The sequence below is a fragment of the Mus musculus genome, chromosome 2 (assembly GCF_000001635.26).
Source record: "Mus musculus strain C57BL/6J chromosome 2, GRCm38.p6 C57BL/6J".
NCBI lineage: Eukaryota > Metazoa > Chordata > Mammalia > Rodentia > Muridae > Mus > Mus musculus.
Genome location: NC_000068.7, coordinates 26,842,496 through 26,865,206, shown reverse-complemented (window position 1 = coordinate 26,865,206; position 22,711 = coordinate 26,842,496). Strand labels below are relative to the sequence as shown.

Sequence of the window (22,711 nt, the reverse complement as noted above, 5' to 3'; positions counted from 1 at the left end):
GAGAGGAGGGAGAGACAAAGCAAGCTGAAGAAGACAGTGGGACAGACTTGAGGACCATAGCAAAGTCAGGTTAGAGCATGACAGCAGAGGAGAATCACCCACAGTCCCTGTGATGTGACCTGTGGTTGGAGATACCTGTCTGAGGACACTTGGTTCCTGTACACACGCCTGGGCAAATCAGAAGTCTGCCAGAGTTCTTCCCCGCCCACAGGTGTTCAGAGCTGTGTATTATCTCCCCTGGGGGTGAGTTCTCCTGTGTGCCTGAGACCTGGCCTGTGCCTAACAGCTTGCTGCACAGACACTGAACCATCCTGGGTTCTGACATGAATCTCAGAGGTGAGCTGAGGAATAAGGGGCTGGCTGTGGGCACCCTCCATCGATTGTCTACCATCTGGACCGGGCTTCTTTGCTGCTGGGGTCAGAGGCTCAGATGGGGCAGGGCCAGGCAGGCTGGGCTGGGCTGGCAGGAGCCCCGAGTGTCCCTGGATCTGTGTTTGTGCATGAGTACTGTCAAAAGGTGGGTAAGTGGGGCCAGAGTCACAGTGGAAAATTCTGATCTGACTAGGCAAAGCTGCTGAGGGAGGGCACTGAATGTACGTGATCTGTCTGCCCTTTACTGGACATCCTCTTCCCCACACGCTAGCTATTCCAGAACACAGGTGGTGGTCAGTGGCTATGAATCAGGCCCTGCAGGAGCTCCTAGGAGTCCAGGCCACCTGTGGGGAGAAGGGGAAGGAGGCCAAGGGCAGGAGACTCCAGGTGGCTGAGTCCAGTAATCCTGCAGGGCTGGAGGGAAGGGGTGACTGGGAGGAAGGGTGGGGTTGGCTCCCCAGCCCTCACCTGGTCAAGCTAGGGTCAATTCAATAGCAAAGAAATATTCTTAGTACTACACAAAGAAACACACAAACAAAGCAAAATTAATCCTGGAAGAGAATTTCTTTTTGCCAAAAGTGTGTGCTACCTGTGAGGAATACAAGAGAGTACAAAGTCCACTTAGTTTCTATTCTAGTTTTAGTGGTGACTGTGCCTCACCCCATCCGTGGGCCCGGATCTTACAGACTGACACCATTGTCTAAATCCTAGTCAGCACAAAGGTGACCAGCAAGATTGACTCCCCAGGCATGAACACCGGAATATTGACCCTTGATGGCTCAAGACCCTCGACAGTGCAAACTCACTTTTCACTCTCCATCCTTTCTTCCTGTGGTAAAAATACATAAAACAAAATAACCATCTGAAACATTTTCCCCATAACAAAGAAGATAGAGTTTTCTTATTTATTTTTGTGTGTGATGTGTACATGTGAACATGTACACATTGGCATGCGCGAGGGGATCAGTGGGAACTCTGTGGAGGAGCTTTTCTTCTAACTCCTGGGTTCCCGAGCTCAGGCCCAGGTTGTCAAGCTTATGCAGGAAGGAAGGCTCTACCTACTATGCCATCTTATGGCCAATCTTAGCAATTTTAAGTAAAAAGTTCAGCATCTTTAAATACATTCATTTTAAGTAGGACTGCACAACTTTCTATTCTGGTGAATTTGGAGGGGGAGGAAGCTTGGTGCTACCCTCCAATACCTCAGGGAGGGGCACTGAGGCCTGACAAGTGCATTGGTCCAGTGTGGGATGGAGCAAGACTGTCATAATTTCTAGGCAGGGCCCAGTATGGTTCAGTTCTGGGATGGACGTTTGGATGAGGTTGAGGTTGGGTTAGAAAACAAGTTGCTTTCAAGTTTTTGGGTAGCAGGTGTGGGGTGGGGATGTGCTGTGGGGAAAAGGGAGCAAAGATAATGCAAAGAAGTGACCTGGGCAGGAAAATCAGGGGTGTATGGAAGACTGGAGGTCAATCTTGGTTGGTGGGTAAACTCTCAGAGGACAGAAGAGAAAAGTGGGTCAAAGCTGCCCAGGTGCCAGGGCAGCTGGTTTAGAGGCAGGTAGGGAGGATGGACAAATGGGAGAAAGGCTGGGGCTCTGGCGCTGGGCAGATTTTTCAGTATTTTTTTTCCTACAAAGGCAAGGCATGGGTGGGGTAGGGATATAGAGGAAATGTCACTTTTTTTAAAACCACAGAACAGGTTCATTATTGCTTTGCTCATGTGAGGAACTACTAGAATGGCAAGTGTAGCAAGGCAGAGGGAATGACCTAGCATTTCCTGAGCTGTAGCCCAGGTTAGTAAACAGTGTGAATAAGCCACTTCGAGGGAAAGAGGAAGGAGCCATAGAAACAACAAAAGAGGTGCGCTGTGGGTGTGGTAGACTCTTCTCCCTGGCTAATGATACAAGATCTATCCTGTAAAAGAGGATAATTGTGTTGGTTATGGGAGACCAAAAACATATAAAGAAGTAACTTGGGAGACACCCAAAGGACAATGACTTCTCATTTTTCATAACTGAATTGATCATTTACACCCTTTTCTTATGCAATATGAAATTAAATCAATATACACTGTAAAAGATCTTTGAGATCTCAATGACAAATTTATTCAGGGGTCAATTGTACCAGAGTGCCTGTAGCATATCCATGTGTGTTCAAAATATAAAGGTATACAGTTAAGTTGGAGTCAGCTTTTGTCATTTCAATATTTTGAAAAGCTTTCTTAATCATTACACAATGGCATGAGATTTAGTACTGAGGATATCCATAGAGGTTAAGTCAGAATCTCCATTAGCAACATCAAAAAAAGGGGAGTGGCCTTTAGCTGTGGAAATGTGTGAATATCACACGATAGCTTTTGAAAATTATTTCAGGTTTTAAAGGACGAGGTTTGAAGCTGTCCCTTTTGAGGGTATAGGTAGAGTACATGCATCCACAATATACATCAGCTATTGAAAGGGTGGTATTTATTTTCCTTTATTTTTCTGGTGTCATTTTGAGAAAAACCTTTTCAAAACATACTGGAAATCTTTGAACAGCGGGGTTTTCTTTTGTAAGTAAAAAGAATATTATCTATATAATATATAACATAAACTTGAAGATACTTTTGCTGCGAGGGCAATGAAACTTTGACCTTTGTTGGAGCTATTAATTACTCCCTGTGGAAGACATTTCTACTGATCTCCCTGTAGAGGTCGTGTATTGTTGAGAGAGCAGGCACAGAATGGTAAACATTTTTTATCCTGTTAGGCTAATGAATATTTTAAAAAAACCCATTCTTTTAAATCTCTCATAATAAGAGGCTAATCTGTAGGAGTGGGTGTTGGGGAGAAACAAACAAACAAACCTGGTTTCAAAGGACTCGTGTGCTGCATGCAAGTTATGTAGTAGCTATCATTTATGGTGAAAATAGGAGGATTCCAAGGAACGTTGAGGGTTCCCTATGTTCCATATCCAGTTCTTGCTATAGCAATATGTTCAGATGTTCCATGTCCTTCTTTTGTTGGCCACTGATCAACACAAACAGGAATCAGTCAACTGTGGTAGGGAGAAGCACACATCACTAGGGAACATTCCAATAAATTTGGAAATCCTAAACCAAACTGAGCATTTCAACCCAAAATCTCAAGGGGTAACACTATACTTTCTTTATTTCCCCCAGTCTTAGGGGCTTAGGTACCTTAATGCTATTAGAAAAGACAGTAACTTGTCTTTGAGACAACAAATCTCATACCTATATATCCTCAGGATATATCCCTGCCAGGATATATCCCTGCTTCAAACAGCTGTATAGATTCTGTATGTCCTTTATGACTTCTCTATTTTAGCATTCAGAACTCCTTGTTTTCACCCAGTGGAAGACCCAATATCAATACCATTACCAATACCAATCAAAGTGGAGGGCTGTGACAGAGTATGACATTTTTGTGGCACCAGTATCTGGTAAGACCAGACAAGGTTTCATCATTTACGTAAAGAATTAAAGAGGGTTGCTCCCTGGTAATGTGCCATGATCTGTTGTGGATTGGTTCTAATGCTATTTGTATTAATTCAGCTCCCAAAATCACACCTGCACGTCTGCCTGTAAGATGATGAGGGCTCCTGCCCCCATTGGCTCTAATTGGTAAATAAAGTGGCCAATGGCTTGGCAGGGAGACAGAGGTGGGACTTTAGGTTTCCTGGGCAAGGGAACACCAGGAAGGAGGAGGTTGGAGCGTCACCATTGCCGGGAAAAGAGAAGGATACTGCCTGAGAAATGTAGGGCAGAGAGACAGAGACACGGCCAACATGTAAGAGTGGAAATAGTGGCCCATGAGGGCTATAGGCCTGGCTCTGTGGTGGCCAATAGAATATAGATTTTAATAAGTGATAATTCAGGAATATCAGAGGGGTGAGTGTGTTAACTGTGGGGAGATTTAAAAGTGCCTAGCTACTGAGCAGTTTAAGGCATATTAAAATAGAAGGCTGTGTGTGTGTCTTTCATTTCTGAATCCAAAACATTTGGGCAGGTAGTGAGGCACTCATGTGTACCAGCTGGGAAGTTTAGAGTGGATTAACCTACTACTGCTTCAGTGACCACGTGACGTGGCACTTTTCACACCCTGGAATTCTTATTATGAACTTCTTCATCAACTACACCAGTGACAGCAGGAACCCCCATTAAATCTATACTATCTCCCCCCAAGTCATCCCACTGGGCTTGGGGAATAGGTCCTCAAAATTCTGTAGGCATTGCTTGTATGCCCACTGCACTTGTAAGAAACATATTTCCAGCTGCTGGCAGGTCTAATCCTGTATCCCCTGAGGTAGATGCTTGGAGAGATGAAACATTTCATTGTCCATTGTCTGTGCCCCTGACTTGTTGATAACTGTAGTTATTTCTGGGATCACAGGCATAGAAGAAAGGAGCTGCCAATCTTTATCAAACATGTTCTCTACTGATGAGCCAACACGTGCAGAACTGGCATATTAAAATTACCATTAGCCTGTCAGGGAGCCAAGGTATAGTCCTTCTGTGGGTGGCCTGGCTTCCCACATCTAAAGCAAATCAGCCCACCTGGTCTCAGTGCTTGTCAATAACAGACAAAATGCCTTTGTTGGCTGAGCAACCACCTGTTTTTTTTTTTTTTTAAGATTTATTTATTTATTTGATGTATATAAGTACACCATTGCTCTCTTCAGACATACTCATTACAGATGGTTTTGAGCCACCATGTGATTGCTGGGAATTGAATTCAGGACCTCTGTAAGAGCAGTCAGTGCTTTTAGCCCCAGCCCCCCGCCCCCTGTCTTTTTTCTTACTACCTTTGTAAGGCAACCAAAAAAGAATCTCAACAAAAGATTCTGAAAGGACCATTAACATTGAGGAAGGTCTGGGTAGGTTTCAGGCAATTTTTGTCATGTTCACACTGCAGCCACTAAAATAGGTCTCTTTCTCAGATGAGGCTCTTGACAAGTGGTGTTGGTGGCAGTGGCAGCCATAACACAGGCACACATACCGCAAGAAGCTAAGTGAGAAAAGTGTGCAGTGAGGCTTTTCCCTGGACCCTCTGTATTTGGGCCATGCCAGGAAGCTGTTGTCCACCCAGTTAATGCTTCCTGGAAATGCCTTCCCAGAGATGTGTCTTGGTTGATTCTAGGTTGATTTCTAGATCTCACCATGTTGACAGTTAAGTTTAACAGCCACAGAAGGGTTGGCAACTTTTTTTTTTGGTTTTTTGAGACAGGGTTTCTCTGTATAGTCCTGACTGTCCTGGAACTCACTTTGTAGATCAGGCTGGCCTCGAACTCAGAAATCTGCCTGCCTCTGCCTCCCAAGTGCTGGGATTAAAGGTGTGTGCTACCACACCCAGCAGGGTTGGCAGCTTTTATGTGGCTGGATTTTATGAATTCTTTGTGTACTTTGGATGATAGTCCATCAGATAATGTCTTTTGCAATCAGTTCATGGGCTGTCTTTTTGCTCTTTTGTTAGAGCAGAAAAATATAATTTTAAGGAAGGGTGGCTTTTAGTCGTTTCTTTCACATACCTGTCTTTGGTGTTGTATCTAAAGCATCATCATCAAAACTCTCATGGTTGGGCTGGTGAGATGGCTCAGTGGGTAAGAGCACCCGACTGCTCTTCCGAAGGTCCAGAGTTCAAATCCCAGCAACCACATGGTGGCTCACAACCATCCGTAACAAGATCTGACTCCCTCTTCTGGAGTGTTTGAAGACAGCTACAGTGTACTTACATATAATAAATAAATAAATCTTAAAAAAAAAAAAAAAAAAAACTCTCATGGTCAGCCTGGAGCAATGGCTCAGCGGGTAAGAGCACTGGCTGCTCTTCCACAGGTCCTGAGTTCAAATCCCAGCAACCACATGGTGGCTCACAACCACTTGTAACAAGATCAGATGCCCTCTTCTGGGGTGTCTGAAGACAAAAACAGTGTACTCACATACAATAAATAAATAAATAAATAAATAAATAAATAAATAATATTTAAAAAACAAAACAGACCTCTCATGGTCCCCTTTTCCTCCTGAATAACTGAGTAACTTTAGTAACTGATTTGCATGTAAGTCTGTGAGCTGTATGGAATTAACTTTTATGAAGTCTGGGTAGTGTTTTTCTTGTTTGTTTTGCATGTGAATGTTCAAGTGATCAAGATATGTTATTTCTCCACAATATTGGCCTCAATATTTTGCTTAATGTCAGTGCATTGACATTTCTGGGTCTATTTCTGGGCTCTTTATTCTGCCCCACTAACCTGTTTGTCCAGAATTTCAAACACCATGCTCCCTCAGGTAGTGAGTCCTCAGGCTTTATCCCTCATCATTATGTTGTTTGTCCTGGGGCTTTTTTGCTTCCCTGCATTAAATTTAAAATCAGTCTTTTATTGAGACAGAGTGTCTTATCTGTGGTTGATTTTGGAGCCACTAGGTAGCCAAGGATGGCCTTGAAATCATGATTCTCCTGCATTCACCTTGTTTTACTGCTGTGAACAGACACCATGACTAAGGCAACTCTTTTTTTTTTTTTTTTTTTTTTTTTTTTTGGTTTTCTGAGACAAGGTTTCTCTGTGTAGCCCTGGCTGTCCTGAAACTCACTTTGTAGACCAGGCTGGCCTTGAACTCAGAAATCCACCTGCCTCTGCCTCCCGAGTGCTGGGATTAAAGGCGTGTGCCACCACACCCGGCTCTAAGGCAACTCTTATAAGGACAACATTTAATTGGGGCTGGCTTACAGGTTCAGAGGTTCAGTCCATGATCATCAAGGCAGTAGCAAGGCAGCATCCAGGCAGGCATGGTGCAGGAGGAGCTGAGAGTTCTACATCTTCATCTGAAGACTGCTAGCAGAATACTGGCTTCCAGGCAGTTAGGATGAATGTTTTAAAGCTCATACCGACAGTGACACATCTACTCCAACAGGGCCACACCTTCTAATAGAGCCACTCCCTGGACCCATATACAAACCATTGTACACCTGCAAACTGCTGGAATCTGCCTAGTTTTGTGCATCTTAGGAAAGCCACACTACCAACTGAGACAACGTTCCAGCTCTAAATCAGTCTTGATTCTTACAAAATAACTTGCTAGGATTTTGATGGTGCTCTGTTGACTCTTTATTGAAGGCTGGGATGGACAGGTGTCTCGACAGCTTTGAGATGTCTTATATATAAACTGTGATCTCTTTCTCCTAATGTGCCACGTGATGGGAGAAGGCAGAATGGAACCTTGCGACTTGCTTGGCTGGTATCTACTTCCACCGTGAGCAGGCCAGCTAGCTCTCAACCAGGCAGTAGAAGCCTGAGAAGGAATGGCTGCCTAGGAGAGAAGTGAAGGTTGATGATGAGATATGCTATGGCCTTAAGGCTCCAGGTTTCTGGCACACAGTAGGCAGATCAAGATTGAGGCCCTAGGTCCCACGTCCAACAGGAGTGGGAGTATGCAGTCTGACAGCCATTAGAAGACAGGAGAGTAAGAAATATGGAATAAAAATTAATCAAGTTGTGGGGCCACCAAACTCCATTCTGTTTGACCCTGTCACCTCTGGGTGATTCTGTGTTCTCACCTGCTGAAAGTGATAGAGGAGAACACTGCCAAGAAGCAGAAGAAACAGGTCTCTAATAGCCTTGGAAGTACTAGCCAGAATAGGGCACCTGCTGGTACCATGGTCTTTGAGCTAGCTCCTCCTCCCTGTAGGGTATAGTGTCCCTGCGTGTCTAGAGGCTCTATTACACAGAGGACAAAGCCTAGATCATGGGACAGGACCATGGGGTTGGAGATGCAGAGGGGTGCTGCTGAGTCCTGTGAACTGAAGTTGCGGTGTGTAACCAGCCGCTAGTGTTAATGGCCTTGCAGGGAGCTGAGGTTCTCTAGGCAGGAACTGCTCAGGTCAGTCAGGAGTGGGACCAGTGGGGTAGAAGCATGGGTGTGTGTCCCACGACAATGGTCTGGATTCCACAGGCCGGGAGGGGAGGGGTTTCTTGGCACCACCTGGACCTCTGGAGCAGCTACCATGGGTCCTATTTGCGGAACGGTGGTCAGTAGGAAGCTCTGGGTGCCGGAGGGTTTGTGTTCCTGGACGCGTTCCTCCCTGCCTACATCCTTCGGGCGTTGGACTCGGATGTTGCAGCAGAGGAATGCGGCAGGAGCCAGAGCAGGTGCGCCAGAGCGATGATAGATCTGCGGTTGGGTAAGTGACTCCATCAGGGCTGCGGTAAGCTGCAGGATCAGCTTTGCTTATTTTCTGAGGCCTCAGGCAAATCTGGTCCTCTCCACTCTTCTCTCCTTTTTCTAGTCCCATCCGGATGGGAGCACAGTCGCACGCATCCTCCTGGAAAAGCTTCTGGTTTCAGCAGGGGACTGGGAGTTACACCCAGAATGAGAACAGAGGAAGGGAGAAGGACAGAGGGGATCCCTGCAGGTCGGGTGAGGATCTTCCCCTACCCGCGGCGCATCAGGCTTTTCTTTAAACTTTTCGTCACTGGACTTAGCTCCATCACACCTTCCGGTGCTTCTCTTCTTCTCACACGGGACAGTTTGTATTTCTCTTTGTCCAGATTGCTCCTTTTCATTATAGATCTGCATAAGTGATTACTAATAGTCATACCACCGGGTCAATACTAGGCAGTCTTGAAATCTCCTCTTCCTCACCATTAATCCAAAACACTTCAATTTAGCCTCAGGTATGTATTTCGGACAACGGCACAAAGCAGTCACATTCTTTGCCAGAATATCTCAAGAAGGGTCCTCAGGCTGCACACCAATATTCTTCCCCTCTGAAACGTGAGCTGGGCTCTCATAGTTTATATCACTCTCAGCTGCTGTCTTCCCTGCACCTATTCAGATGCACGTTAAATCCCCTTTAAGAGTTCAACCACAGCCGGGCGTGGTGGCGCATGCCTTTAATCCCAGCACTCAGGAGGCAGAGGCAGGCGGATTTCTAAGTTCGAGGTCAGCCTGGTCTACAAAGTGAGTTCCAGGACAGCCAGGGCTATACAGAGAAACCCTGTCTCGAAAGAACAAGACAAAACAAAACAAAAAAAGAGTTCAACCACTTTTCTAGTCCAAAGCCATAGAGTTCACAGTGAGCCAACAAGCAGCATGGTCAGGCTTGTCTCAGCAATACCCTGTTTTCTGGTGTCAACTTCTAACTTAGTCACTGTTATATTGCTGAGAAGAGATACCATGACCACAGCAACTCTTACAAAAGGAAGCATTTCATTGGGGCTTGCTTACAGTTTCAGAGCCTTATAGTCCATTATCATCATGGTGGCACACATGGCACCTGAGCAGTATCTGAGTGCTACATCCTCATCCCCAGACATCAGGAAGAGGGTGAGAAAGAGATTGGGGCTGGCATAGGATTTTGAACCCTTAAATTCCATACCCAGTGACAAGCTTCCTTCAACAAGACCACACCTACTCTAACAAAGCCACACTTCCTAATCTTTCTAAAATACTTACCCTCCCTGGTGAGTAAGCATTCAAATATATGAGTCTTTGTGTGTCATTCTTATCCAAACTACCATAGTTCAGTTTCCTAGATATGATTTTATTAAGCCCATAGAATCCTAAACTCTCAACTCACACCCATATCCTTATAGGGTGATAGAGTAACTTCCTTTTTATTTCAAGGAATAAGGCATTTGTCATTTTGTGCTGGATGGGTGGTTCTGGACAGATGATGGAGCCACTTATGGCAAAGCATTGGCAAAATAACAACAACAACAACAACAACAACAACAACAACAACTAACCCAACCAACCAACCAAAAATCCCCTGATTTATATAATATGGAGTCACTCAGAGTAGAACAAACGTGATTCCAACAGTCACAGTGTTAGTGCTCAGTCAGCCATGCTGTGTTTAGGCCCACTGATGTCTCTGTAAGTTCTTGGAGCAGGAAGGGGTAAGATGCTTCCTTGTTGCTATGGGAAAAAGGTTTGGAGAGACACCGTGTGAAGGGTGACTGGAGTTAGGGTGATATAACTGCAACCACTGCTCCTGTCACTGGGGATGCTTTCCTAGGCTCTTCTCTGTCCTTTCTTTATTCCTCTACCCAGTCCTTCATTTGTCACCTTTCCTTCCTATGTAAACAGGGGACGTTCATACACTTGAGACTCCAGCTCGTGATATGGTCCAAGCTTGGAACAGGTGACTTGATATCTTTAAGGCATCAAGACAAATTGCCTTGAAGCTTAAAATGTTCAGGGTTTTTGAAGAGCTTGACAAATTAGTGCCTGTCCTTAGGCTGCTCCCATTGTTTAGTCTCTATTTATTCCCAGTGAAATTTGCTGAACACTGGTTGATATGAACAAACCAGGGACCAGGAAGTATGCCTGCCACAATGAGCAGGAATAGGACATAGGCTTGGAGACAAGAGTTTCCCTTGTAAGTGAGAGGCCCGGTGTGTGGAAACCTAGGAAGTAAGTGTGCCATGAGAAGAGCCACTGCAGGGGAGAAGTTGGTGCAGTGTGCTGGGAGGTAGAGAGGACTCCCTCCAGGTAATGTAAGCCTTGGGTTTACACACAGTGCTGGCTGGTGAATGTAGCCCGGGGTTTACACACAGTGCTGGCTGGTGAATGTAAGCCTTGGGTTTACACACAGTGCTGGCTGGTGAATGTAGCCCGGGGTTTACACACAGTGCTGGCTGGTGAGCTGTTTGGGCATTGGTGCTGTGTGGAATGGCTTCTTAGAAAGTGCAGGCTCGGGGCTGGTGAGATGGCTCAGCAGGTAAGAGCACCTGACTGCTCTTCCGAAGGTCCGGAGTTCAAATCCCAGCAACCACATGGTGGCTCACAACCATCCGTTATGAGATCTGACTCCCTCTTCTGGAGTGTCTGAAGACAGCTACAGTGTACTTACATATAATAAATAATAAATTTAAAAAAAAAAAAAAGAAAGTGCAGGCTCCTGGAGAATGGACCAACCAGGAAAGTGGCTTCTTGTTGCGTCTTCCTCTCTGCTCTGGGTTTCCTTAGTGCTTGATAGCTGGCTGAACATCTTGGGAGTGATCATTCTGTGAGGAGATGTGCTGTTCAGAGCCTGGCTGAACACACTTACTACATCCCATGTAGAAGTAGTGATTGATACTTGGTGATAATTAAAGAAAACAACACAAGAGCAGCCTTAATTAACCCTTGTTAATCTGTAACTGACAGAGACCCACACCCAGCTGTGACTAGTTTTGATTTGTGCTTTCCTAAGAGTAAGCAATGCTAAGCATTTGTATTCCTTTGGTAAAATGCCTGGTAACCTCTTTTTGCCTTTTAAAGGAATTAAGATTTCCCCTGTGTATTTCCTCAGTTTTGAGAATTCTTCATCTATCCTTTGAGACAAGACTGTGTAGTCCTGGCTGTTCTGGAACTTAAGCTCTGTGCTACTACAAACTCACAGAGATCTTTATACTTCTGCCACCTGAGTTCTGGAATTAAAGGCTTGTGCCAACATGCCTAGCTCTTCCTATAATCTTAATGGACACAAAGTATGTATGAAAGCAGATATATCATGAGAAATTGTCCCCTTCCCCCCTAGCATATCTTGTTCCTGGAGGCTAGATGTTCAAAGCCCTTATTGATTGCAGTTATCTCCCCTTTCTGATTATGCATCTGGGATCACGTCTGGGATATCGTGGCTTCAATCAGTGTCACAGAGACTCGAGTTTTCTTCTGAGCATTTTCTATTGACATTGGTGCTGCTCTTACGTTTAGAGTTTAGTCATTTATCTTTCATAAACTTTTTTGTTTGTTTTTGTTATTCCAGGGAGGTTTCTTTGTATAGTCCTGACTGTCCTGGAACTCACTTTATACACCAGGCTGGCTTAGAACTCAGAGACCCACCTGTCTCTGCCTTCTGAGTGCTGGGAATAAAGGTGTGTGCCACCACTACCTGGTTCATTTCTCAGCTACCATTTCCTGATTTTTATTAATGTTTTCAAAGAATTAATATTGGGGTTTTTGATTATGTCTTTGTTTCTTTCTGGCTCGCTAAAGTTTGCTCTCATTTTTAATGTGTGTTTCCTTCAATTTGGGTATAATTTTCTTCCTTTTCTGTTCGTGGTGGCATCAGAAGGGAGCTTAGCTGTTCACTGCAGACTTCTGTTTTCTTAATCTGGAGTCTTGTCCCTCCCAGGCCTTTAGCTTGACTGTAGCCACCCACCTCCATTTTTCTTTTGTCTATGTCTATTTCCTCTTTGTTAATTTTGCCATACATGTTTATCTATGGTTTCAGGGCCATGAATGTTCATTTATATATGTTACAGTGTGTCACCACTTCTTTTCAAATCAACAAGAAAGAATATCCCTCTGCCTTAAGTGAAACTGTACACTTGCTGTTTGTTTTCTGAGGTTCTTTTCCTCAGGCTCCTGACTGCTGCCGTTCCCTCTCTGTGCTGTTTTCATGTTATCCTTTGTACTTGTGTTTTCATGTCTCATTTCTTTATGTGTGACAGGCTCAGCAACAAAGTAGGCTGAACAAGGTTTCATGAACCAAAGTCAATGCCTAAATTGGTTTCTATTAGCATAACACTTTTAAGACTTCATTAAACATCAAAATAAAAATAATGTCATTTTCAGTGACATCTGAAAACAAGAGTGCTTTAGGGACAAACTTATCCAATTTGCACTAATGTCTATATAGTTAAATATTGGTTACAGAACTGAATACTAGCACCACATGAAGAGGTGGGAAGATCTGATGTTGCTAAGCTGCCTTCTGCCTAGGCTGGTGGTTGGAGCATGCATAACACCAAGCAAAACTCCAGGGAGAGTTTTTATAGAAATCAACAAACAGACTTTAAACTTTATATGAAGATTCAAAGGTTCCAAAGTAGACAGATATTCAAAGGTTCCAAAATATTTTGAAAAACAAAAGCACAGCTGGAGGAATGGTCTTCCCATCCCAAGGTGTATTACACAGCCACAGCTGCCAGTGCAGGTTGGAGTCGGGTTGACCACAGCTCCATCACCTGGATGCACAGTCCAGTCTTAGACCCACATGCTAGTCAAGTGGTTAAAGACTTAGTTTTATTATTTTAAGATATGTGATCGCGTATGTGTCTGTTTGTGCTTATGTGCGCAGGTACCTGTGGAGACCAGAGGTGTCAGTGGGCCCTCTTGGAGCTAGAATTACGGGAGACTGTTGGCCACCTAAGGGGGTGTTGAGAATTGAACTTGGGTCCTCTGCTGTGCGATGTGCTCTCTGAACTGCTGAGCAGTCTCATCAGCTTGATTGCTTAGAGAAAATAATTTGTCTTATGTTAGATTTACTTTTTATTGTCTGAGGGTTTCATACATGCACATGCATATTTTGATCAAATCCCTGGGGCTCCTCCTCTATTCTTCTCCTGCTGCCTGCAGCCACATTCCACACAAGATTCCACACAACTGTGCTTCTTTTCAAACCCATTTAGTCCACTTAGTACTGCCTGGATGTGCTCTGATGTAGGGTCATCTATGGGGGCATGAGCAGCTTCTCAGGTGTTGTCTTCCTTCCCTTGCAGCTGTGAGTGACCGATGGCTCCTTAGATAGAGGTGGGACTTCATTAGCCCGTCACCTTCCATGCTGGGATTTTCAGTCAGTGGCTTTTAAAGAAAGGTGTGTGTGTGCATGAGTGTGAGTGCGTGCGTGGATGCGGGTGTGTGTGTGTGTGTGTTTGTGCGCGCGTGATTGTGAGTACTAGTGCAAGGCATCAGGTGCCCTTCTTTATCAGTCTCTAGCAATGCCCTTGAGGTAGGGCGTCTCTGATCGTGAGGCGCAGTTTTCTCAGGTAGGCTGGAAGACAACAAACCCCAGTGATCCTCCAAGGGTTCACATGACCTTGTGGTGAGTCTCCACAGCATCGTGCTATCTAAGCAGGCAGACAAGAGGCATGTGTGTCTTGCGCCTCCTGTGTAGGGAGGCACAGACAGCAAAAGGGGATTGTTCAAAGTTTATCAAACTATAACTAAAATGGGCACATGTTATTAGGTAGAAATTATACTCCAAAGGAGTTTTGTTGTTGTTGTTTTGCTGCTGCTGGTGGCCCACATCTTTAATCCCAGCACCCCAGCACTCAGGAGGCAGAGGCAGGTCGATCTGTTTGAGAAAGAGAAGCCCTGTCTCAAAGAACCAAGGAAAAAGTTTTTTTCATCTTTTATTTTTATTTTATGTGTATGTATGTTTTGTCTGCATATATATCTGTGTACTATGTGTATCTAGTGCCTGTGGAGGCCAGAAGAGGGCATTGGATACCTTGGGACTGGTGGTAATGACAGTTGTGAGCTGACAGGTGTATATTGAACCTTGGTCCTCTGGAAGAGCAGTCTGTGCGTTTAACTGTTGAGCCATCTCTTCAATCCAAAAATTAAAAAGGAGCAACTATTTCAAGATTGGACTAATACTACTGTCAGTTAGATTTCTGTATAGCTAACGCAGTAACTGTACAAGGTGGGTGGGCAGAACATAATGAGAACAAATACAGTTTAAATGTTGCTTTCTCATTATATGATTCTAGCATCTTTTAGAAATCAGCTGGTCCATTGTGGGGAGATTTGGAGACATGGAGAGAAAACATAAGAAGTGAGACATGTGGTAGCACACGCCTTTAATCCCAGCACTCGGGAGGCAGAGGCAGGCGGATTTCTGAGTTCGAGGCCAGCCTGGCCTACAAAGTGAGTTCCAGGACAGCCAGGGCTACACAGAGAAACCCTGTCTCGGGAAAAAAAAAAACAAAAAAAAAAAACCAACAACAACAACAAAAAAGAAGTGAGACATGGGATGGCCCAGGGGTAAAAGGTCTTTGTTGCCAAATATGATGGCATGGAGTCAATCCCTAGAACCCACATCATAAAAGGAGAAATATGACCCCACAACTTGACTTCTGACCTTTATGTGCTCTGTTTCATTCACAGGTGCACACACATACAACTAAATAAATACATAAAATGCTAAATATAAATTGCCACATCAGGTAGGTGAAAAGGGCAAGTTACTGGCTGGGACAGGGAGAGGTAAGCATTTTTAGACATAAGCCTTAAAACATGTGAGTGTTGGTGTGCTTGTGACAGTCGGAGGACATTCATAGGTATCCATCCATGCCTTTTCCTTGTCTGAGGCAGGGTCTCTTCTGCTCCTCCTCACTGTCTATGTCAGGCTATCTGGCCTGTGAGCTTTCATGAGTTTTGCCATTTTCTTCTCCCACCTCATCAATGGGATTACCTGATGTCTGGTTTTTACATAGGCTCTGGGGAGATGAACTGAGGTCCTCATGCTTGTATGGCTGTGGCAAAAACTTCACCCACTGAGCTTTCTCCAGAGCTGGCATATGAGACGATTTACACAGATGTCTTTTAGGAAGAGTTGGATTTGATTATGAGAACGCATAACTTGGAGAGACATCAAAGTCACCTGAACTATTGGGGGCATAGGTCAGTGGTGGGACACTTACCTAGTACACATCACCTCTGGGTTTCAACCTTCACATGAGAAAATTTCACTGGAAAAGATGAGTTGCTGTCTCTGTGGATGTAAGCATATGGGGCCAGAGCGGGAGGCGGGTCCCAGCCCCCTGTGAGCCAGCAGTGAGCCCAAGGTATTCATTTTGACTTATTTCAGTTTGCCATGGGAGGCATGAGGATGTGAGGCCCAAGGGGGACCCTGAAGATTTAGGGGAGCAGCTGGAGTCATGAGTTGGAAGGGAACAACCTTCTTTTCCCTCTGTGTGCTCAGTGGGGCTGGAGCTCCAGCCAGGCTTGGGACTGCCTGTGAAAGAGTGGCTGCAGGGCACAGGATGACCTCTGAATCTCAGGCCAGGCCTGGAGGGAAGGCAGGCCTAAGAAGCCAGTGAGTAACTGGATCCTGTGCTGCTGTTTTTTCAGGAAGACCGAAATGCAACTTCCTTCACCTTGGAATCCTTCCCTTCGCAGTGTTTGTCTTAGTCTTCTTTGGGTAAGAACCCAGGCTGATGAGGAACGACTGGAGCCTGAGCTGTGTGCATCCTTACTAGCACAGCAGTAATGAGGGTGCTCTTGCCTCAGCACCCACAGAGGCATGAACAGCTTTTGCTTGTTCACATAGTGAAGTCTCTGATTCCACAAAAGGGGGCTGGGGCTGGATACCCAGTCATTTGGCTCTAACTGTGAGGGTGGGCCTGGGAAAGGAGAGGAGGGCAGGATTGGGGGTGGTGGATTTCAGTCCTCTCTCAATGCAAATGGTCTGTGAGCCCCCAGAGAGCAAGACACTGCCATGCCTACCAGAGCTTCTGTAGACACAGCCAGGAAATACTCTTTGATACAGTCTTGGGTTGTAGGTAGCTGGCATGGAGTAGGGGCTGTCTGCAATGTCTACAGTTGTCTCCATGCAGACCTTGTTCCCAGGGCACTTCCTCTTTGCCATCTTTTCCAGTGGGGTGAACATCCTTAGTTCTGTTACCTGAGCCTGCAGCTCCACTGGGATCTGAGCTCACTGTGCTGGATTCAGTGGTGCACTTGGAGGGAGGGACAGATAGCTGATGTCAGGTCTGTGTCCTGAACAGCTACCCCTGTGTACATCCTTCCTACAGCTACCTGTTCCTAAGCTTCAGAAGCCAGAACTTGGGTCACCCAGGAGCTGTGACTAGGTGAGTGGGCATTGAGAGACAGACAGAGACAAAGATGGAAAGGGAGAGGAAGAGGGAGAGGGAGAGGGAGAGGGAGAGGGAGAGGGAGAGGGAGAGGGAGAAGGAAGAAAGGGAGAGAGAAGAGAGGGAGAGAGAGAGGGAGGAGAGGGAGAGGGAGAGGGAGAGGGAGAGAGGTGTGTCATGTTTGTATGTATGTGTCATATGTGTGATCGTGTGTAGGGGGATAGATAACTGGCTGAATGGACATTTTGCTGCAAGCTGCCTAGTGGCCTTTGCCTATCTATACCACCTCCTGATTGGATAGCTCTAGACCTTCTTTATGCTGCCCAGAGCAGCTTCTGCTGCCCCCTGCTGTCTTTAATGGGCATATGTATTCTTCTCTGGCTTAAGAATGGCTTCTGCTCCCCACCCACCTCACCAGCAGTCTGCTGAGTGCAATATTAGTCTTTGGCCTTCTATGACCAGACCCAAGTTGGAGACCCTCTCCATCCCTACCGTTTCCATATCCTGTTAGGCTGTCTTTTGGGAAGGCATCCCCTGACTTTGCCTGCTTTCCTGAGCCTTCTGTGGCCTTGCACCAGCTACATGCTTGTCTGTCTTAACCCTACTTTCCTTCTAGTCGCTAATGATCCTTTAGAACAGAAGGTAGGAGGCTTTCTGAGGTTGAATCCAACCTGTTGACACTTTCCAGCAGCTGGTCCCTCTGTGTTCCCTCACAAGCCATGCATGCTGTTGGACTGGAGCTCTGACTTTGCTTTTTGTCTATGCTGTGCTTCTCAGTAGACTACCTGGCCTCCCAAGCACTCTTTGTTGCTATCCCCACCAGTTCACTCTTGTGTCAGCTTTACACTGCTGCAAAGCACTCACTTTCATTTCTGTTGGGAGACAGTTACATCTTTTATGGCTATCTCTCTAGAGGTCTCTGGTTTTAAGTGTAGGAGTGTGTTGCATGCTTTTTTGTTTGTGTACCACATTCATGCCAGTGCCCAAAGAGGTCAGAAAAGGGCCTGAGGTCCCCTGGAACTGGGGTCATAGACTGTTGTAGGTCTCCATGTTATCATTGGGAACTGAACTCAGTGTCTCTGCAAGAGTCGCCAGGGTTCTTACTGCCGATCATCATTCCAGCCCTGCTCTTTGGTTCTCATACCATCATAGGGCATGCATCTTGCTAGCAGAAGTGGCTTTTGTCCCTTGGGGATTGGCATCTTTTGTGGGGACATCTCACTGCCACACATTGCCCCAGGTCTTTTATGGGAATCACTTTACACTGATGATGGGACTGGATTCTGAGAAAGACAGAGAGCCAGGACACTGTGCCGCCAGCGAGGACAGGACCAAGGCAGGCTGCAGGCCCATGTGGGATGCTCAGATCTACTAGGGACAGGCATGTTCAGTTTCATCCAGTGTGTGAATTAAAGTAGTCCTTAGATTTCCCAGTCTTAACCAGGGCTGGGTGTGGGCATGTATCTCGTGTCAAGCAAGACTGTGATCTTCCTGCTTTGGTTCATCCTTGGATCATGGGCAGACAGGGTGGCTAGCTTGCCACTGCTCATGAAGGTCTGTTTGCCTGGTGCATGACTGCCAGTGATGTGCATCCAGTGACCTTTCTGTCAACTTGAGTTCTGGTGTTTTCTTTTTCAGGAATGCCTATCTGCAGCCAAGGGTGCTAAAACCCACGTGAGTAGATTTAGTCACTGCGTGTATAGTGCAGGAGTCCTAAAGCACTAAAGGGTGATTTGCTTCCCTGGGGGAATAGTTCAGTAGCAACCCTGAAAGCCCAAGTTAGTCTAAGGAAAAAAACTAAACTCAGGAGAAACCAAAGACCTGACCTTGCTTCACCAACCGTTGTAGAGTCTTAGGGATGTCTGATTCAGGTCTGGGGCCCAGAGCATCTTCTGTCTCTTCTTTCACATTTGGGCTTCTGCTCCTTATTTTCATTTCTATCATCAGGGATTTTTAGAGATGTGGAGGGTACAGTTGTAGTAACCCAGTTGCTTTTATGGCTGGGGTTGGGGATAGTCAGTAAGAATTGCTGCTGGTTGGTACAACCCCATTCTGGGAGGGTGATCAGCCCTCGGAGAAACTGAGGGTTGGGAATCTGAGAAGGGTCCCTGCAGGCATGTTTGGTCACACATTGCTGGTGGCTCTCTCCTCATGTAGTAGGAAAGATGTTCTTGTCTTGACTCCTTGGCTGGCGCCCATCATCTGGGAGGGGACCTTCAACATCGACATATTGAATGAGCAGTTCAGGATTCGGAATACTACGATTGGACTGACTGTATTTGCTATCAAAAAGTAAGCAGTGGGGACTGGAGAGATGGCTAGTGGCTAAAACACTTGCTTGAGGGACATGAAGACATGAGTTTTATCCCTGATACCCATGGAAAAGCTGGGAATGGTGGCATGCGCCTGTAATCTCAACACCGTGGGTAGAGGGGAGAGACATGTGGATCCAGCCCACTTGTTGGACAGTCTAGCTAAACAGTGAGCTTTAGAGTCAATGAAGGGACCCTGTCTGAAGAACAAATAAAATAAATGATAGAAGATACCAAAAATCAACTTCTGGCCTTTACATGCACACAGGCAAGTAAACATGAATATATACAATACACGTGCACACCCCCTCACATATGCACACACAGTGGTCAAGTGGAGGCACAGGCATACCAAGCTGCATGCTTGTATTTAGATTGAATTGAGGGAGGGGCTTGTTCACTCTGCTACCTTCCTGAGCTCTGGTGGGCTCACAAGTGAATGAACCCAGTCCTGCCTTATCCCAGAGCCTCAGGGCAGCTGCCCTTCCAACTGTGCTCTCAGCCAGGTGCCATTTGCATCAGTCATCACTCACTTCACCTTGGTCTCTTCATCCCTAGAGCTGGCAGGAAGGAGCAGGATGCCAGCAGAGCTGTCAGCTGTGGCCACTGATGTGCCCTCAGATGCAGGACAAGGTGGACATCAAGGGTTGAGTGGAACATTTAGCCTTAGCCCTGGGGACAGCAGGTAGTAGTAGACCTGTGAAGCCCTGGGACTCTGGGTCAGGCTGACTTTAGGCCACAGGCAAGAAATGTGCCCTGTGGGAGCCTGTGGGAAGCAGGAAAGGGCAACATTATAGTGTGGAAGGCTGTGAATGCTGAGAGAAGCCATCTGGGCTGCCAGCACATATGAAGAGCATTGTGCCTTCCTGGCTGAGGTCCAAGGATAGTTCTGAGGCCTTTGAACCAAGCAGACTTGAGAGATGTTTGGGGCTTAGTTGGAGGGATCTTAGGCACCTTGAGAATGTCTGCAGCTCCTAGGGACAAAGGACTTTACAGTAAGAAGACACAAACACTACCTTGTTTGGGTGCTGCTGGGTACATCAGCAAGAACCCTGCCAGGTGTGGGTAGCTGCTTTGTCTGTGGAAAGAAGACCTCTGAGGGGACTAGCAGGGAACCCCATGGTCACCTTTATGCAGGGAAAACTGCCACTTGCTTGTTTCTGACATTTAAGTGGGGGCTTTGCACATTTGCCAGGTGATGGGGAGCCCTGTTTCCATGGTGGGGACACATGGCCCTGGGGGTCATCCAGGGAGGGGCAGCCATCTGAATCAGGTAAAATCTTGGACTGGAAGATGACTTAGAACCTGGGTTCTAAGGTTTTTGTCCTTGGACCTGAGGGTTTGTTTTAGGCTTGCCCTTGTTTCTAGGGTGCCTTTTACCCCTGCACCTTGTGAGACCAGTTCTTGTTCTGGGGCAGTTCATGGGGGCTGACTCTTAATAATATACCTGAGTTCCTGTGTGCCTTTTCTCAAGGCACCATAAGTCTTCTGAGGGAGAAGTCTGGGATATAGAGACCCATTGCTTTCTTGAGACAGGGCCCTGCAGCATGCCACAAAGGAGGGGTGCAGGTTCCAGGCCCTTAAGGATCCATTCAGTTCCACTAGGGTTTAAAAGTGGGGTTCTATGAGCAGAGGCTCTGCTCAGGTCAGTGCAAGTGTATGAAGTGTGGAATGTCCTGGGATGAAGCTGTCATTTTTGGAGGGTGTGTGTGACAGACTCATGGAGAGGTGGCCTGCTAGAGTTGCCAAGACAACAGATACCTGTGGCAGATATGCCTGGGACTCCAGTTGAGGAGTCAGCCCTGCCGCCTGGTTGAAAGCTCCCAGGCTTCTGGCTCAGTGTTCCTTGCTAAAATGGGCTGCTGATGTTGCAGCCTTCTGCAGCAAATGAGGGTAAGGTGAGGTACAGCCTTGTAGACTGGTTAGGACAGCAGTCTAACCAGGACAGGGGAGGGATCTAGCCTCCGGGTAGCTATGGTTTCTGCAGCCTGGGCCTATGCCCTGGTAAGTCTTGTTCTAGCTGTGTTAAACCTTTCCATACCCCGTTGTCCTCTCTCACAGGTATGTGGTGTTCCTTAAGCTGTTCCTTGAGACTGCAGAACAACACTTCATGGTGGGACACAAGGTCATCTACTATGTCTTCACTGACCGTCCAGCTGATGTGCCACAGGTGATCCTGGGTGCAGGACGGCAACTGGTGGTGCTAACTGTGCGCAACTATACTCGATGGCAGGATGTGTCCATGCACAGGATGGAGATGATCAGCCACTTCTCAGAGCGACGCTTTCTACGTGAGGTGGATTACCTGGTGTGTGCAGATGCGGACATGAAGTTCAGTGACCATGTGGGTGTGGAGATTCTCTCAACATTCTTTGGCACTCTGCACCCTGGCTTCTACAGTAGCAGCCGAGAGGCCTTTACCTATGAGCGCCGGCCACAGTCCCAGGCCTACATCCCCTGGGACAGGGGTGACTTTTACTACGGAGGAGCCTTCTTTGGGGGGTCAGTGCTAGAAGTGTACCATCTCACCAAGGCCTGCCATGAAGCTATGATGGAGGACAAGGCCAACGGCATTGAGCCTGTGTGGCATGATGAGAGCTATTTGAACAAATACCTGCTTTACCATAAGCCTACAAAGGTGCTGTCCCCAGAGTATTTGTGGGACCAGCAGCTGCTGGGCTGGCCCTCCATCATGAAGAAGCTGAGATATGTGGCTGTGCCCAAGGACCATCAGGCAATCAGAAACTAATAGCTAAATTCCTATTGGAGAGGACAGGCTGATAGCCAGGTGGCACTCCAGGCTGTGATGAAACTAAAAGGATTTGAGAGCCAATTGTCATCCTCTATCCCACCTCAGAGTCCAGCAGACCCAGTATCACTTGGCTTACCACACACTTTGAGCCCTGGAGTGGCAACCACCTTCAGCTCCACTGTGTGTCCCTAAGCTCCTTTTACTGAGTGACATGGTAGATGGAGCTTTCAGAACATGAAAAAATTCTTGTCATATAGTTATCTGGGGGCATGTGCATCCTCACTCAGGCTTGTCTGGTGCTGGGAGGCTGATGGAGGACCAGGCAGGAGGGCAGGAAGCATCAGCCTGCAGTCCACAGAGGGACATAGTTCACTCGGGGCAGATCAGCACCCTGTGCCCATAACCTCTGCTCATTTTTGGTTTATTTGGGAATATCTAGCTATCCATTCTAGGGAATAAATAAGTTTCTACGTAGTATAGGAAGTTTTTAGTTTCCCCCCTTTTGTTTTGAGGTATTTGGGATTGAACCCAGTGTCTCGTGAATGCTATTCAGGCACGCAGACTATCTTAGAGACACATACTGACTGAACTTGATGTGTGCTACATCTACTATATTTTTATTGATACAGTCTCTAGTAGTTCAAGCTGGTTTCAGCCTTACTATGATGGTCTTATGCTCCTGATCTTG

The 22,711-nt window shown here is 46.4% G+C and overlaps 1 protein-coding gene across 4 annotated transcripts; it reads left to right on the top strand.

The window, feature by feature from the left end:
• Window positions 1–211: 211 nt before the first annotated feature.
• Window positions 212–22,711, top strand: Abo (ABO blood group (transferase A, alpha 1-3-N-acetylgalactosaminyltransferase, transferase B, alpha 1-3-galactosyltransferase)). Of its 4 annotated transcripts, XM_006498456.4 has the most exons (7): window positions 8,103–8,549; window positions 8,655–8,785; window positions 16,217–16,286; window positions 16,900–16,956; window positions 18,598–18,633; window positions 19,117–19,251; window positions 21,333–22,711. In XM_006498456.4, exons 1-7 carry the CDS (start codon window positions 8,497–8,499, stop codon window positions 22,018–22,020), a joined length of 1,170 nt encoding a protein of 389 aa, XP_006498519.1. In that variant the 5' UTR covers window positions 8,103–8,496; the 3' UTR covers window positions 22,021–22,711. The 4 variants fall into 4 exon arrangements, with proteins under 4 accessions (NP_109643.3, NP_001277373.1, XP_006498519.1 ...); NM_030718.5 differs by lacking the exons at window positions 8,103–8,549; window positions 8,655–8,785 and adding an exon at window positions 212–336 and having other exon boundaries at window positions 21,333–22,704; NM_001290444.1 differs by lacking the exons at window positions 8,103–8,549; window positions 8,655–8,785; window positions 19,117–19,251 and adding an exon at window positions 212–336 and having other exon boundaries at window positions 21,333–22,704.

Excerpts from the sequence above, each read along its gene's own strand:
- Abo (XM_006498456.4), top strand. The coding sequence starts at position 8,497 with ATGCGGCAGGAGCCAGAGCAGGTGCGCCAGAGCGATGATAGATCTGCG. Across the intron at positions 16,287-16,899 it reads TTTGTCTTAGTCTTCTTTGG|CTACCTGTTCCTAAGCTTCA; the intron begins GTAAGAACCCAG and ends TCCTTCCTACAG. Across the intron at positions 19,252-21,332 it reads ACTGTATTTGCTATCAAAAA|GTATGTGGTGTTCCTTAAGC; the intron begins GTAAGCAGTGGG and ends CCTCTCTCACAG.